The 15,601-nt window shown below is 37.4% G+C and overlaps 1 protein-coding gene across 2 annotated transcripts in view; it reads right to left on the reverse strand.

The window, feature by feature from the left end:
- Nucleotides 1–2,937: 2,937 nt before the first annotated feature.
- JMY (junction mediating and regulatory protein, p53 cofactor) overlaps nucleotides 2,938–15,601 on the reverse strand; it is an 86,381-nt gene continuing 73,717 nt past the window's right edge. The window contains exons 8-11 of one of the 2 annotated variants that reach the window (XM_080682680.1): nucleotides 15,439–15,534; nucleotides 13,523–14,117; nucleotides 12,152–12,462; nucleotides 2,938–8,090 (exon numbers count right to left, since the gene is read on the reverse strand). In XM_080682680.1, the coding sequence (XP_080538806.1) occupies nucleotides 12,155–12,462; nucleotides 13,523–14,117; nucleotides 15,439–15,534 (999 nt within the window). In that variant the 3' untranslated portion in view covers nucleotides 2,938–8,090; nucleotides 12,152–12,154. Of the gene's footprint in view, nucleotides 8,091–11,224; nucleotides 11,319–12,151; nucleotides 12,463–13,522; nucleotides 14,118–15,438; nucleotides 15,535–15,601 lie in introns of those variants that run through there. The other variant, XM_080682681.1, reaches the window with a different exon arrangement.

The following is a 15,601-nucleotide window of genomic DNA, read 5'->3' on the forward strand; positions in this document are numbered from 1 at the left end:
ATCCTAAGTCAATGGAAAGCAACTGGAGGGCTTTATGCAGGGGAGTGAGACATGATCCCACTTTGTCTGTGGGTGCAGAGTAAGTTGGAAGGAGACAAGAGTGGCAGTAAAAAGATCAGTTAAGCGACTAGTGTGGTTATCTAGCTGTGATGAAGGTGCTCTGGGTCAGAGGGCAGTAAGAGACAGAAAAAGTGGATATGTCAGCGGTAAACTGGAATTCAGCTTGATAGGACTAGATGAAGATTGGATGTGGAGGGTGAGAGTGAGCAAGGCAGCAAGGATAACTTCCAGGTTCTAAATTGCAGAACTGAATGAACTGTGAAAGGATGCGTAAAGCTGGGAAGGATTGGATCAAGGGAACCATTTTTTATATGTTCTATTTGAGATAGGTAAGAGGCATCCGAATGATGAGATCACTAGGCAGCTGAACACACGAGACCTAGAGTCCTGAGAAGAGGTGTAAGCCGGAAAAAAAATTTAAAAAGTCAAATTGGGCATTGTCACGACACAGAGGTCATTTAAAGACGCGGGAGAGAGTGAGACTGATTAGGAAGCGCTCACGGAGCACTAGTTGGACCTCACAGGGCTAAAAGTGAAGGTGAAGATGCTATGGGGAGTAATGGAGGGATTTTAAAGCAAAGGTCCCTGCCACTCAGAGTTTGTGGACAATTTAGTATCTAACCCCCTTCCCTTTTCTTTTTTAAAAAATATTTTATTGATTTCAGAGAGGAAGGGAGAGGGAGAGAGATAGAAACATCAATGATGAGAATCACTGATTGGCTGCCTCCTACACACCCCAAATGGGGGATCGAGCCAACAACCTGGGCATGTGCCCTGACCGGGAATCAAACCAGTGACCTCCTGGTTCACAGGTCGATGGCAACCACTGAGCTACGTCGGCCAGGCCTAACCCCTTTTCTTGTACCTCAAATGGTTAATCTTTGTATAATTGTGAAAATTAAATCAGATTCTGTAATTTTTCCTTTTGCATCTTAACTTTCTTATTCCCTTTCTTTCAATGTTCTGATTAAGAATTTTGACACACAGGGAGAGCCAGATACATTGCCCACCTGCTTTCCAAATTAACACTCAATGGATAGACTTTTGATGGTGTTAAGAGAAGCATTTTAGACAGACATGTGTGCCAGTGGAAAGACCTGACATGAGCATGTAGAATTGAGGTCCTAGGGGAAAGGCTTGGAAGAGACCTATGTCCCCACAGAAAGCCTTGTAGTGTTTTCCTTAGGCAGCATGGAGGCAGGAAGTCCTGGACTCTACTGAATGTACAGCCTTTGGAATTAGTGACAGGGAAGAATACGAGATCAGAAAGCAGCTCAGTGGTCTGAGTGTATGGAGTCGGTCACAGCAATCGCCAAGAGCAAATGGAGGCAGGTGAAAGAAGTAGGAGGCTGCTGGAGATGGAGATGGATCTGTATGAACTCAGTAGAATAATAGGTCATCAGCCTATTAGAAGTTAAGCAGTTGACAAATAGGTTTAGAGAAAGATGAGCAAGAACTAAGATTATTAGTGGAGAGATTTGGAGAAAATGCTAACAACAGTGAAGGAGAACCAAGTTTCTGGTGTGCAACAAAGCTGTGGGGTCTTTGTGGAAAAGGTATCCCTGGGCAGAGGGACAGAGCGCTGGGGAATTATGGTTAAATGTCATTATCCATCAGTAGCTGTCCGAATGTGATGGAATGTAGGGAATTTTGCACCAAAGGTTTTTAAAAAATATATTTTTATTGATTTCAGAGAGGAAGGGAGAAGGGAGAGAAATATCAATGCTGAGAATCATTGATCGGCTGCCTCCTGCATGCCCCCTACTGGGGATGAGCCCGGGCATGTGCCCTTGACTGGAATTGAACCTGGGACCCTTCAGTCCACAGGCTGATGCTCTCTCCACTGAGCCAAACCAGCTAGTGCTGCACCGAAGATTTTTAAGCCTCTTCCAAAGGGCTTCCTGTAGCAAATAATTCATCAGGTTTCAACCAGCTTATAGGAACTCAGCAAGGTCAGGATAAGCAACAAGGCCACACAAGAGTAAGGAATTCCAGTCGGGCCTAGATTTTCAGGAGGTTCTCGCCTGTCTTAGGAAAGATGGCTAACCTCACAGAGAAGTCCACCCAATAAACCCGTCCCAAGCCAATAGCACCATGATTTTCAGAAGGGTGAACTAGATACTAGGAGTCTTCTGAAGTACTGTTGAGAGTGTATTAATGTATCTAAGTTTAATTCAAGAGGCAGAAGGTGATATTCTATCAGTATGGCTAACATTCCTCTCATGTCCATTTTATGGAAAAACTAGTAATCAAAACCCTCTGGTTAGTTGCTGATGTATCTGTAGAGAGAATACATGGAAGTAAGGCCCTTCCTGGGAGAAATTTCTCACTTCTTAATACAGAATCCTGGAGCTGGAAAGTCCCAAAGTTTATCCTGTTCAGCCCATCATTTTGTAAATGAGGACTTGGGGGAAAAGTAGGGCTTGGCAGCATCTGGGACCTCAGTCCATTGAGGACGCCTCCCTTAGACCTGTGTGTGTGCTGGGGGCTACATCCAGACAGCGCTGGGTAAGAGTATGTGCTGGGACCCAGTTAGCTAGTCCTATGTTTAATCATGAAGGCAATAATATCCCCTTCTTAGATGAACACAAATTGACTGCTAACATGAAAGGCATTTAAAGACCTTCCAATTTTGGAAGTCATTCTTTCCAAACTATGTGGATAGTTACAGAGATGACATGAATAAGGCTGGTACTAGTACAGATAAAGCTGCCATGAAAATATTTCATAATAAATAGTAGTCGGGAAGAGTTAGAAGCATAGGGGTAAATAGTCTCTGAATCCTGATCAACATTAATAGGTGTATAACTTGCTGTGCTCCTTCTATTTGAAATGAGGTGACAGTATCTCCCACCCATGTTCAACAAAGTGAGGTTAATGCAATAAATATATTTTATTAAAGAAAAAATGGAATATTGTTAAGCACCAAAACTGTATGTTGTTACATTGCATGTACAAGAAGAGAAAGGTGATTGCAATACTTGGTGTACAAGTACTTAACTCTGAAGTCATGAGTGTAAAAAACATGAAATACAAAGCAATACAATAATTACAATGCAGAAAAGTTGCACTAAAGAGCAAAAGGCAACAGTCAAAACAATTATTGGAGATTTCAGAGTATTGCTATAAATGCTTGCTTAAGTTTTTTCTTTGTATTTTTAATACTTTAGGATGTTAATTTAGCATACTTAAGTATTGTAAATTTGCAAGAATTGGCATTTACAATACACTGTGCACACTGCCCATGTAATATGATGGTGTTAAAGCCATCCTTAAAAGCTAAGCACAATGTGCTAGTGTTTTGCTTCTACCATTATAATATTGCACAAAGCTAGTAAATGGTCAATCAGTTTGCTATTAAAATTTTCATTAGACCGGAAAGGCTAAAAAACATGTCAGTTTCATTAGCCCTAATGGGCTTTACTCATGCAAAATGATCTGTGGCCTTCAATTTTTCATAAACTACATATTATGGTTTCAACCTTGGCAATACATACAGTACAATGAGAAATTCAGTGACACAGTGAGGATTCTGTCCAAGTTGAAGAAGTCAGAAGTCACTATATGGGTTATATTGGCTACTCCTTTTGGTTAACAGATGAAGGGAAAATGCCATCTGTGATTATGGAGACTTCTTAAAACTAATTAAATACAATTTAATTAGTATTGGGAAAAGCTAGAATAACTTGTTATATACTCTTTGATAGTTGACCACAGAACATGCAAGAAAAAAACAACAAAACACCAAAATTTCCCTTGTTAAAACTGAACTCTATAATCAATACCTGTACCTTTTGTACATGTCTAAATATCATTTTCCATGGTCCTTCCTTAACTCCCCAAAATAAGCCAATCTTAGTTATACCTGACTTTAAAAAACACACAAAAACTTTCCCCTAACCCTCAAAACAAATGTTTGAGATTCAGTGTGAAATAACATTGATAAAGTATTTAATATGTCAATCTCAGAGGTATTTTCTGTACATGCACCTTACAGTGTCATAATAAATGCATGGAGAAGGAGAGAAACGTTTATAAATTTGGAATTCAATTAAATTCCTCAAATCCCAAGTTATACATTTACCATGGGCAAAAGAGAACATTTCCAAATGAGTATGTCTTCGATATAATTCAGAGGACAAACATTTCACACACACAATCCAGACTCCCTCTTACCTTTAAAAAGCCTCTTTTTACATACATGATAGTTTAGGCAGCAATATAAACTCATTTTTTTGTAGGAAAACTTTTAAATTAGCCTATATTTATAGGATAAAAAATACCATTGCTTCATTTTACAAAGCAATTGAGCAGAGATTTTTTAAATGTGCTTTAACTAAAGAGCACTCTGCAGCAAAGTTCAGACACAACTACTGAATTGTTCAGCAGCCTAAATAAATGCAGCACGCTCCCACAGTAAGGTGCTTCTACTTCCCTCCCTCTCTGCCATCGGAAACAAGTCCTGCTGGTCAATCCTCTACATTAAGCATAGTTCTTCTATGTTAAGCAGTAAACGGGGAATAAAATCTGTTTAAAATGCACATTTAACTTTATATTATTTAAATTCAGTGCAAGAAATAGGCAAAACTTAAGGTTTCTGCTTTCACTATCTAATGGTTGCACATTAACAATGAGTCTGCCACAGTTTTTAAATGTTTTACATCTGTTCAAAAAAAATTTTTTTTTACAAATAACATGGTAAAGTATATGAAATTTCAACTCCCTGATAAGGCCTTTAAGGACCCTTTAGTACTTTGCAGGTTGGTATCTGATGTTAAGTGCATAATAATGAAATTATAAAGATTAAAAAAAAAACACACCTTGTATTTAGTGAAAGAAAGAACTTTTCTTAGGCTAAAAGCATTCCATACTCAGTGAATGTAATTAAAAATGGAGTCTCAGGGAATGTATGAAGTTAAATTGTGTTAACTGTATACTGGTCCCATCCCAAACAGAGAGAATGCTCCCCATTTATTTTTGTTCCACTAATAAAAGAATTTCAATTCTTAGTGTCTGCTATGGCCAAAGTATGCTTTACAAAAGTGGTCACGCCAAGTTACCAAATATTGCTACATAGCTCAGCTTTGTAGAAACCAAGGCCCACCCCCCATCCTATATGATAAAGGGTAATTTGCAAATGGACCGAACAGCGGAACGACCGGTCGCTATGATGTGCACTGACCACCAGGGGGCAGACCCTCAATGCGGGAGCTGCCCCTGGTGGTCAGTGCACTCCCACAGGGGGAGCGCCTTTCAGCCAGGAACCCAGAAGCCGGACTCACGGCTGGTGAGCACAGTGGCGGTGGTGGGAGCCTCTCCCGCCTCCATGGCAGCGCTAAGGATGTCCGACTGCCTGCTTAGGCCTGCTCCCCATGGGGAGTGGGCTCGTGCACCGGGCCTCTAGTAACATAAAAGTGCTGAAATTTTTCTACGGTTTCATATAAGAAAAGCCCCACAGTCCCACTATGGAAATACTACACCTGATAAAGTGTCATAGTTGTGTCTAAAAGTCTATTTAAAAATGCATTTTATAGAAATGTTTAAGTTTCACAATGAAGAATTAAGGAATGATTGCTTTTATGCTGCTCACAAACTCAATAAGCCTATAAAATATTCATCAAGTAAGCAAGACAGTTGCTCTCATCTTTTAAAAATCTTTTTTAGCCAGACATTTTTTCATATTGCTACAATATAGTACCATTGGGATTTTAAATCATTAGGAATACCTTTTCTATACATTCCACATTGGTTATATATACATAATTTTAGTTGCATTAGTAGGAGAAATAGTTAACATTGACATTTAAGTGAGCAGTAAGTAATACTGTTCTCAAAACATCCCCCAGATCACCACCTACTTGTTTCCCTATTTTAAATATATAGTAGTTGAGACTAGATTAGTAAATTAACTTCTAAACTGATTCAGCATAAGCAAGCAGTTGTTTGCAGATTCTTATATATGGAAATGATACATTAACAGAAATATAGCTGTCAGATATTTTAAACCATATAAATAGTACAAGCAAGTTTGGAAGTGGAAACGTGATCTATAAGTACCATCATAACTAAAATATATACAAATGAAATACTAAGGCCCAAGGTGCTCATCTTACTGGGGCAAGAAAAAAAAAGAATTTAACCATGTCAATATAATTCCTGTTGGGGTCTAAAACTGCTTTAAAATTAAAATGAGGATTCAACTGGTCAACTCATCTTGATAGACAAGTGGGTCATAGTTATTTAAAATTTTAATATTATTTGTGAGAACTCTTAAAGGTTGATGACCTGCAGTAACATGCAATTTTATGGAAGCAGTAATCTGAATCTCCAAGGGAATTGAGTATGTTAGAGAAAGTTATTTACCAGAGAATGAGCATAGCTGGCTGCTCTAACCTACTCATCTTCAAGTGTGAGATAATCTTCATGGATCACAGGACCCTTGGAATCGCAGCTGTAACACCAAATGGGTAGCAATTCCCTCTAGACATATGAGTGTTCTAGTGCTTTTGCTATTAATTTAACATTGCATCCTCCTGTATTTTTCTAAATGTCAATGAATTATTCTCAAGAAAATAACACTTTAATGTGACAAAGGTGTAAGCATTTTCTTCTTCTCCGGAATATTGATTCATTGGAGGGCTTTTACACTGGGACTGCTTTCGAAGTCTAGGTCAGATAATTGCCTCATAACAAATAAAAGTATTTTTTGGTACTTTGGTCCTCCCTTCAGATAAAGGCCAAGATCTGTCTTAAGCAGAATTACTTTACAGAGTACTATACTGAGTCCAACATATCTATCTTCATTTAAGCCTACAGCAGTCCAGCTGAGAACACATAATGGCTCCATTCATATAAACGCACCCTTCAGGACTCCATTACAGCAAAACAGGCACCTAGAGCTACATACATGTTTAATTTAGTGACAATAACAAAGGCTCTATCCAAAAACTCCACTCAAAGCATGTGAGGATAGTGAAATGCCAGCTAAGGAGGCTTTTCTGCTTGTCTAATTTCTTCTGCATATCTGGAGAGCACTTTTTTTTTCCACTGTGGAGCATAAAAATAAAAACTTAAATGGTACATGATAAAAAGACATGATAAATAGGAATCTGCATTCCTATTATAGAATCCTGATTTTTGATTCTTAATAGGAAAGTCATGTTGAATTACAGTAATCAAGCAATAGTTCAAACAAAAAGACCAAAAATAATTTGAATTATCAAATTACAAAGTATTGCTTCTCATAAACAAAGCTGCACATAATATTCAAACTATTATAAATTCACAATTATTAAGAGCTATTTAAAAGCATGGAAATTTTTACTTCAAAAACTTACAAAGTGTAAGAGTGTGTGGTCTTCTAAAAATATGCCATGTTAAATGTATCATATTGTGGTAAACACATAACTAGATGTATCTTCGTAGTTTTGTATCTTTCCAGATATTGTTCAATATCTTTGTGAAAATTCCTTTGGAGATAAGTAATGTGGAAATTTTCATCATCTGATTTTCTTTCAATTCCTGTCCCATGGCTATCATGATAAACTTCTTTTTCAGAGTGTCACACTATTTATATAAGCTGATATGGAAGAAGCTCTGTAATTTTTAAGCAGATGACTATTCAGTGCACTGAAAAATGGATTTCAAAGCAGTCCCAATACAGCTTACAGTAGACCCCTGTCCACCCAGTGCTCTTCCAACTCATAGCAACCCCTAGCTTTACTGGCCACTGTAAGTATGTAAGTGGGTGGACAGGAGGGGAAGATGGTAAAAAAATGGGAATCTCTTTGAAGGCCTTTTCTTCACTGTAGTCAGAAACATTGCACACCTAAAACTCATGTTAACCATCATCTATGGAATGACTGAAAAGGAGTAACTTGCCAATTGTGCTTCCTTTTTTCACACCACTGAGCCAATACACTTTGGATCTAATGGAATCCAATTCTGGAACCAAGTGCTTAAAATTTGTTTTTCAAAAGAATATGAATCGGTCTTCAACCGCAGGTATTTTTTTCTTTTTCGTGAGTCACCTGTTTACAAACGAAATAACAGTGTATTAAAAAAAGAATGACCTATTAAAGGTAGTATGTATATATGCTCCCTCATAACGTTAGCAATATCCAGAATGAACACTGATGACTTTTCCTTATAAATGGCCATTTATACAGTTAAAAAAAAAAAAAAAGTATGCTTGTATTCAAAAGCAATAAAAATTAAAAAACTTACATATGGGTTTTGATCACTGTTAAAAGGTTTATGTTAGATTCTCTTTCATTTTTACTTCTTTTAACGTAACATTTTATGACAATACAAAAAGAAAAAATATAGCCAAAACCGGTTTGGCTCAGTGGATAGAGCGTCAGCCTGCGGACTGAAGGGTCCCAGGTTTGATTCCGGTCAAGGGCATGTAGCTTGGTTGTGGGCACATCCCCAGTGGGAGGTGTGCAGGAGGCAGCCGATCGATGTTTCTCTCTCATCGATGTTTCTGACTATCTATCACTCTTCCTTCCTCTCTGTAAAAATCAATAAAATATATTTAAAAAAAAAGAAAAAAAAAAGAAAAAATATAATCTAAAAATATTTGCCTAATAAACTGCCAGCATAAGAACTATACATTTTTAAAATTCACTAGGGAGCAATTTTTGTTAGATTGACATTTAGAGGACGGGATTAATACTGGTTTTTAAATTGGTACTTTACAAACAAGGACTGTAAAATTCAAAATAGTTGTGTTTGAGATCTATGAGCTTACCTATGGCACAGGAACATTTATGTAAAAGTTCTGGTACTTATCAGATAAAAGCTGACATGAAAAGAATATAACTTATTTTATTATAGTTCTGTGTTATCTAACACTGTAGCTACATGTGCCTAATGAGCACTTAAAATGAGGCGAGTGTGACTGAGAAAATGAATTTTTAATTTGATTTAAATTAAAATATGAAGCGGTAGAAAATATTTTTTCTACTAAATATAATTTCATTGTTTTGATAGGACATTTCACTTTAACCATTGACTAGCATCCAGACTGAGATGTACTATGCTGTAATTTATACTAATAAGTATAAAATACACCGTGGATTTTGAAGACTCAGTACAAAAAAATGTAAATTGTGTTGTATTATTTTATATTAAAAACATGTTGAAAGATACTATTTTGGATATAGCATGGAAAATAAAGTATTAGTAAAATCAGTTTCACCCATTCTTTTCTACCTTCTTTAAGTATAACTAGAACTTTTAAAATCCTATGTCAGGCTCACATTGTATTTCTATTGGATAGAGTCATTATAGTTACTTCATAAGTTTAAGAAGGACCCCACAGGGCCCTAGCTGGTTTGGCTCAGTGGATAGAGCGTGGGCCTGCAGACTGACAGGTCCCGTGTTAAGGCACATGCCTAGGTTGCAGGCTTGATCCTTAATTGGGGGGGGGGGGCATGCAGAAGGAAGCCAATCAATGATTCTCTCTCAACACTGATGTTTCTCTTTCTCCCGCTCCCTTCCTCTCTGAAATCAATTAAAAAAAAAAATAATATATATATATATATATATATATATATATATATATATATATATATATATGGACCCCACAGGAAACAAATTAGAAACTTAATAAAGTCTATATAACTATAGGGAAGAGTTTTTAAGAGGACGAGGTAGAACAGGGACCTCCACTTTTTACTTCACGAATTTTTGAGAAATTAGCTCTTCAAAGATGTAATCACATTAATGATTTAAAAGCTCTAAGAATGAAGCCAATTAATAACAGGAAATACAAATTACAGCCTTTTTAGCTATCTGTGAAGTATCTAAAGCATTTAAAAATGATTTCCCAAGCCCACACGCAGGCAGTGAAATGGAGCTCTTTCATCAATGCCAGCTCAATCGGCGGAGCATACAGCTCATCTACAGATTGCTTCTGGTGTAGGATATACTGTCTTTTAAAATTAGCTTTGCAGCTACCGGAGCTCATACATTTTGTGGAACTATTTCATTGTTTCTCTCAACATTATACTACATATACCAGTCATTTAAAAAATCATTCAAAAAGAGAGAAGTTTTAGGCAATTTTCAAAGTGGCATTTATCCTGGACATCAGAAATAAGGCCAAATTAGCAGCCAAAAGCTATAAATGACACTTTAATGTAGGAAATACTGTTGCAGTATCTGTGTTGGGCAGGATCTGGTAGGATGGGAAGACGACAAACAGTGATGAGCTGGCGTGAGCAGCTGCTGGGAGGCCATGTACCCTGCCTGGGCCACTGCAGGCAACTGTAATAAAAGGACTAAGCATACTCCTTCTATGAAGGCCCACCTGAGGGATTAACCAATCAGTATTAAGATGGTAGTTTCAGCCATAGGCTTAGCAGCTCACCGAGAAGCTATAAGCAGGAGACAGGCAATAAAAATAGGTAGCAAGCACTGTAATGTGAAAGACAATAAATATCCAGTGTCAAAAAGATTCCCTGTCAAGACACACCTGAGTCTCTAGATACATTCATACACCAAGTAGATACACTGATAATATTTATATCCCTCTGCAAAGCATAGTATACATATACTAGTTATGTACAAGCACAAATGGTTTGAAATTATTTTGGGATCCATAAACAGTAAGTCACACAGAGTGACTGTTAATTAGGACCTCTATAAACAAGGCCCTTGGAAAAAAGGATACCAAAAGCCCAAACCCACAGCAGGACCATGGTATTCTGGAATGTTGGCTCAAGCACATTAAAGGTAACACACAACCACTTAAGAGAAATGTGATTTTCCCCCCACCCATTTTGTTAAATTACTGATCTGTGCAGATGCTGCTGGAGAGATGTGGAACAGGTAAAATTGCTTTTAGTAATATTTGATATCCAAAATAGTATCTTTGAACACGTAATCAATCTAAAAATTAATGACTGTTTGTTTGTTTTGTATTAAATCTTCAAAATCCAGATGTATTCCTGCATACGCATCAGAACTACTTGGTCAGTATCCTGGGGAGTGAAGGCCAGGAATCTGCCCTTTTAATAAGCTTTCCAGGTAATTCTTATAATCAAACATGTTTAAGAATAGTTGTGCTGATGTGCCCTAGCAGGTTTGGCTCAGTGGATAGAGCGTTGGTTGGCCTGCAGACTAAGGGTCCCGGGTTCGATTCCAGTCAAGGGCACGTACCTTGGTTGCAGGCTCCTCCTGGAGGCAACCAATCAATGTGTTTCTCTCACATCGATGTTTCTCTCTGTCTTTCCCTCTCTCTTCCACTCTCCCTAAAAATCAATGGAAAAATATCCTCAGGTGAGGAGTAACAACAACAACAAAAAGAATAATTGTGCTGATGAATATGTTTATTCTTTACTCCCTCCAGGACTATGAGTCTTCCCCTTTTGGTGAATGGTGTGAAGCTGTATACTATTTAACTTACAATATATGTTATCGTTACTGATGCTATATATTTAATATAATTTATAATTACATTACTTTATAATTACCTTATTAAAATGTACTGGAGTATAACTCTGTATTACCCTGGTAGAATGCCAAATGTGTAACCAATACCCAGAGGGGTACTCATTAAGATATTATATGTATAATTTTTATATTTATTATGTTAACTGCAATTTTAATTAAACAATGCAGTAACTATAATAAGCCTAAAAATGATTAACCTCACTTTTAAAGGCTTAGAAAGCTAAATAATCAGATAACACAATTACTTTTCTAGAATGATCTTCGAAAATTCCTTTACTGGCAGCTAATAAAACATCAAAATTCAATATGCATACATTTGTAATAAAAATGCTTCAGTTAGAAAAGGCCTTTTCTGTTTTGAAAGACTTTCTTGGTATTAGATAAGACTATCCTCTTTACTTGGGATATGACTGTACTGCCATATGAAAAACAACATTTACATAGCAGTATCTTTGAAAAGTGCTTTCCTATTAAGTTTCTAGAAACTACAGAAGTAAAATCTGAAGTTGACAAATTTATGACCCAACTACAATTGGCCTGTATAATAAATAATAAACCTCAGGCTCAATATAAGAGACCTCATCACCATAGCTGTGTTACCAACGCTACTGAAGAAAGTAAGACCATTTACTTGTTAGTTTTCCCATTCTGTGCAAGGCAAGGCCTCCTCTTCATCCTCCGACTCAGGGGATGCTTCTTTGATTCTCCTAAGAGCTTCATGGATGCTCCGTGTGAGAGGGTCTGTGTCAGGCAGAAGCGTGAAGGATTCTCTCAAAACTTCCTTCTGTACTTTCTTCAATTTTACCCCCTTCCTTATTTGTGCCAAGATGTTATTACTATCATCTTCATCAGGAAAAGGAGGCAGAGTTCGTTGTTCAACCTTTTTCAGATGAAAACTACCACGTTTCAAGGAAGCTAACACCTCATCCATGGGTGAGCTCACTTTAGAAAATGAAAGAAAACGATTGTAATTAGGATAACACATAAAGTCCAACTACTACAACCTCTAGACTGTAGGACTTGATAGCCCATGACACTGGAAACACCATCTACAAAATGGCCCATGCAGTGTGAACAGAAGGTTCCACAGCCCAGGGCGTCCTAATTACACTTACTAAAAAGAAATTCCAAGATTCAATTCCATGTCAGGTATTATTGGTATTCCTATCATTTCCCAAGTGAGAGAAGGGAACAGATTGGGAGCTAGGAGGTGGTCCTTAGTAGTATCATGGGTGAGACTTCTGAAGGATTTCCATAATGCACCAGCCCAACCTGAATTCAGAAGTGACTGGGTTATACATTTAATTTTTAAAAATTAATTTTGGTTCATTATAGCGATTATACTTTGCATTTAGTTGTTTTACACATGAAATTCTACTTGGATTAAGGTAAAAAATATTTTACAGGATAGTCTTTCAGATTGAAATATGCAAAATGTTCTATATAATATTCTATGCAAGCTAAAGCTCCTTGTGGGCCAAGATTATTTTCTGTTCTTTTAAAAAAAATAGCTTTAACACATAATATGACATGCAAGAAATAACATATTACTCCTTATTCTTCTTTGATTCTTTATATGAAGAGTATACCAAGATCCTCAATAAACACTGTCCTGCCAATGTCACCCTAGTGTGATAGTTCTGACCAAATGACTTAAGCTTTCCAATGTGAATACCTTTCTTGTATTTCCCAGGTTTAAAGTCACTTTCTTACACAAAAGGAGCTGCCTACTATGTATTACCAAATAGATCAAGTATCACTTTAGAAGATTTATTTTTAAAAATATGCCCAACAGCTAAAGGTACACTGCTATGTCTGTAGAAATTTGTCGATATGGGTTGTTGAGAATTCTGCCCTGCTGTGATCTTGAAAACCTATTTGCTATCAAATAATGTCCAGAAATAAAATAATGTATTAAGCTTCGTAAGATCCTATGAAATAAGTCCTTTGGTTATGCCTCACTTTTTCAACAGATGAACATGAAACGATCTCTTTAACTTACCTCTCCTTCTCTGCAAACCTTCAGCAGTCTTTTTGAGCTTCTTCCTGGCACTGACCAGCTGGCTGCTATCAAAGAGATGTGCTGAAGGGGCACTCGCAGATTTAGGGATCCTCTTCTCGTTCCCCTCCACTCTAGGCAGACCTTTCTCCAGTGTCTCTGGGATGTTGTCCTTAGCGACAGGCAGAGGTGGTGGCGGTGGGGGTGGGGGAGGAGGAGGTGGTGGAGGAGGTGGTGTTGGAGGAAGAGGTGGTGGGAGTGGATCTGTGGTAACAGAACCTGGTTCAAGGTCAATATTATTCAAAAGTGAAAGAGAAACAGTGGGGCACAGTTCTGAGGTACCACCACTGAGAGGTAATGAAGTGGCTTCAAGTTGTACTAATGAAGTATCTTCAAGTTGTATGAGGCTTTGGGCTTCTGCTGTCTGTGATGACCCAAGCTTGCCTCTTCCTTTCTGCACCTCTTCACTTTTCTCTTCTATCTGCAGTGCTCCTGGCACAGAACTGCCTTGGTCCTCGCAGGGCACAGGACTGGCGGCACTTCTTGCATGAGCCAGTCGTAATCTGCTTGATTTAAATATAACTTGGCCAGGGTACCTCTAAAAAAACAGAAGTTATCATAAGTGGTTAAATTATGTTAAAACAATTGATGAACAAATGGCTATCTATTCTCTCTCTCGAGCGAAAAATGTTCTTTTGGAGCTTTTGTAATTTTCAGGGAAATTTTTGTAATACAGTGACACAGAAAACCAGAATACCAAAGTGTAGTAACTTTCAAACAGTTATCACCAAACCTTTTTTTTTTTAAAGTATTTTTTTAATATTTTATTTATTTTTTACAGAGAGGAAGGTGATACAGAGTTAGAAACATCGATGAGAGAGAAACATCCATCAGCTGCCTCCTGCACACCTCCTACTGGGGATGTGCCCGCAACCAGAATCTAACCTGGGACCTTTCAGTCCACAGGCTGATGCTCTATCCACTGAGCCAAACCCGTTAGGGCTATCACCAAACTCTTTAACATTTGCTCATCATCAAATCCTTTATCAAGATCTTGTAATCCTCTTATTGACTTAAGCAACTATTCAAAATTGCCACTATTAAAAAAAGGTTTTTACTAAATAAAACTATGAATTTAAACAAAAAAATAATAGGAATGCAAATTACACAATATAAATGATGTAAAACATATATATGCAGAAAGCTAAGGGATTATTAGTCTCTTACAATTATTTTCAAATGCTTACAGATGAAATTTTTGGGAGTACTGACCGACATAACAACTCTCATTCTATATTTTTACTGTAGTGAAACCTAGCATTAATGCATTTGCTTAACTCAAGGCCTAACACCCTTTTCACTATAATTCTAATAGGACTTTATCAAAAGCTTCCGACAGCGGAAGTAAGGCTCCTGAGCAACTTTAGCAACTAAAACCATTCAGCTTAAGCACAGTTCGAAGGAAACATTTAGCTGCTGTGATATCAGTGTCGAGTCATGGGTTTACCTGGTAAGAAAACTGCTGAAGCATTTCCCATGTATGCTGATCCACTCTCTAATTCTGTCACTGATCATTTCCATAGATTACTACCATAGGTTGATGTATGTGGAATCAATAACAAGTTGATGCTTGAAATGGAGAGTTGGCTGTACACTAATTACCTTATCATTAGTTTATAATTCAAGGGGAATCCAGGCTTCCCCGTGGCCTTGCCCATTCCTCTTATACTAGACTGAAGTGGTAGCCAAGGGTCACAGGATATTAATTCTGGAAACAACCGGAGGAAAGGTAGCCATGCAATCAAAACTTAATTACTTTCTAAACAACAAAGGGAAAGCCAAGTTTTTCTCATACAAAGAAATCTTATAGTAGTAGTGTGTATGTAGCAATGAAAAAACAGTGACTGTACTTTTATTACCTGTTTAAAAGTTCGAAGTCTATCCAGCGTTCTCTGTCTTTCTTGACTAACCCAAGCACTTTTTCTTTCTTCTTCATCATGTAATTTCTCTCTCTTCTGGTAAAAAATGAATAGTAATTTAATTGGAAAAAAGAAGAGTTTTCCCAGTATGTCAGGTGGGTAG

This window comes from Plecotus auritus (genome assembly GCF_963455305.1).
Source record: "Plecotus auritus genome assembly, chromosome: 7".
Classification (NCBI taxonomy): Eukaryota; Metazoa; Chordata; class Mammalia; order Chiroptera; family Vespertilionidae; genus Plecotus; species Plecotus auritus.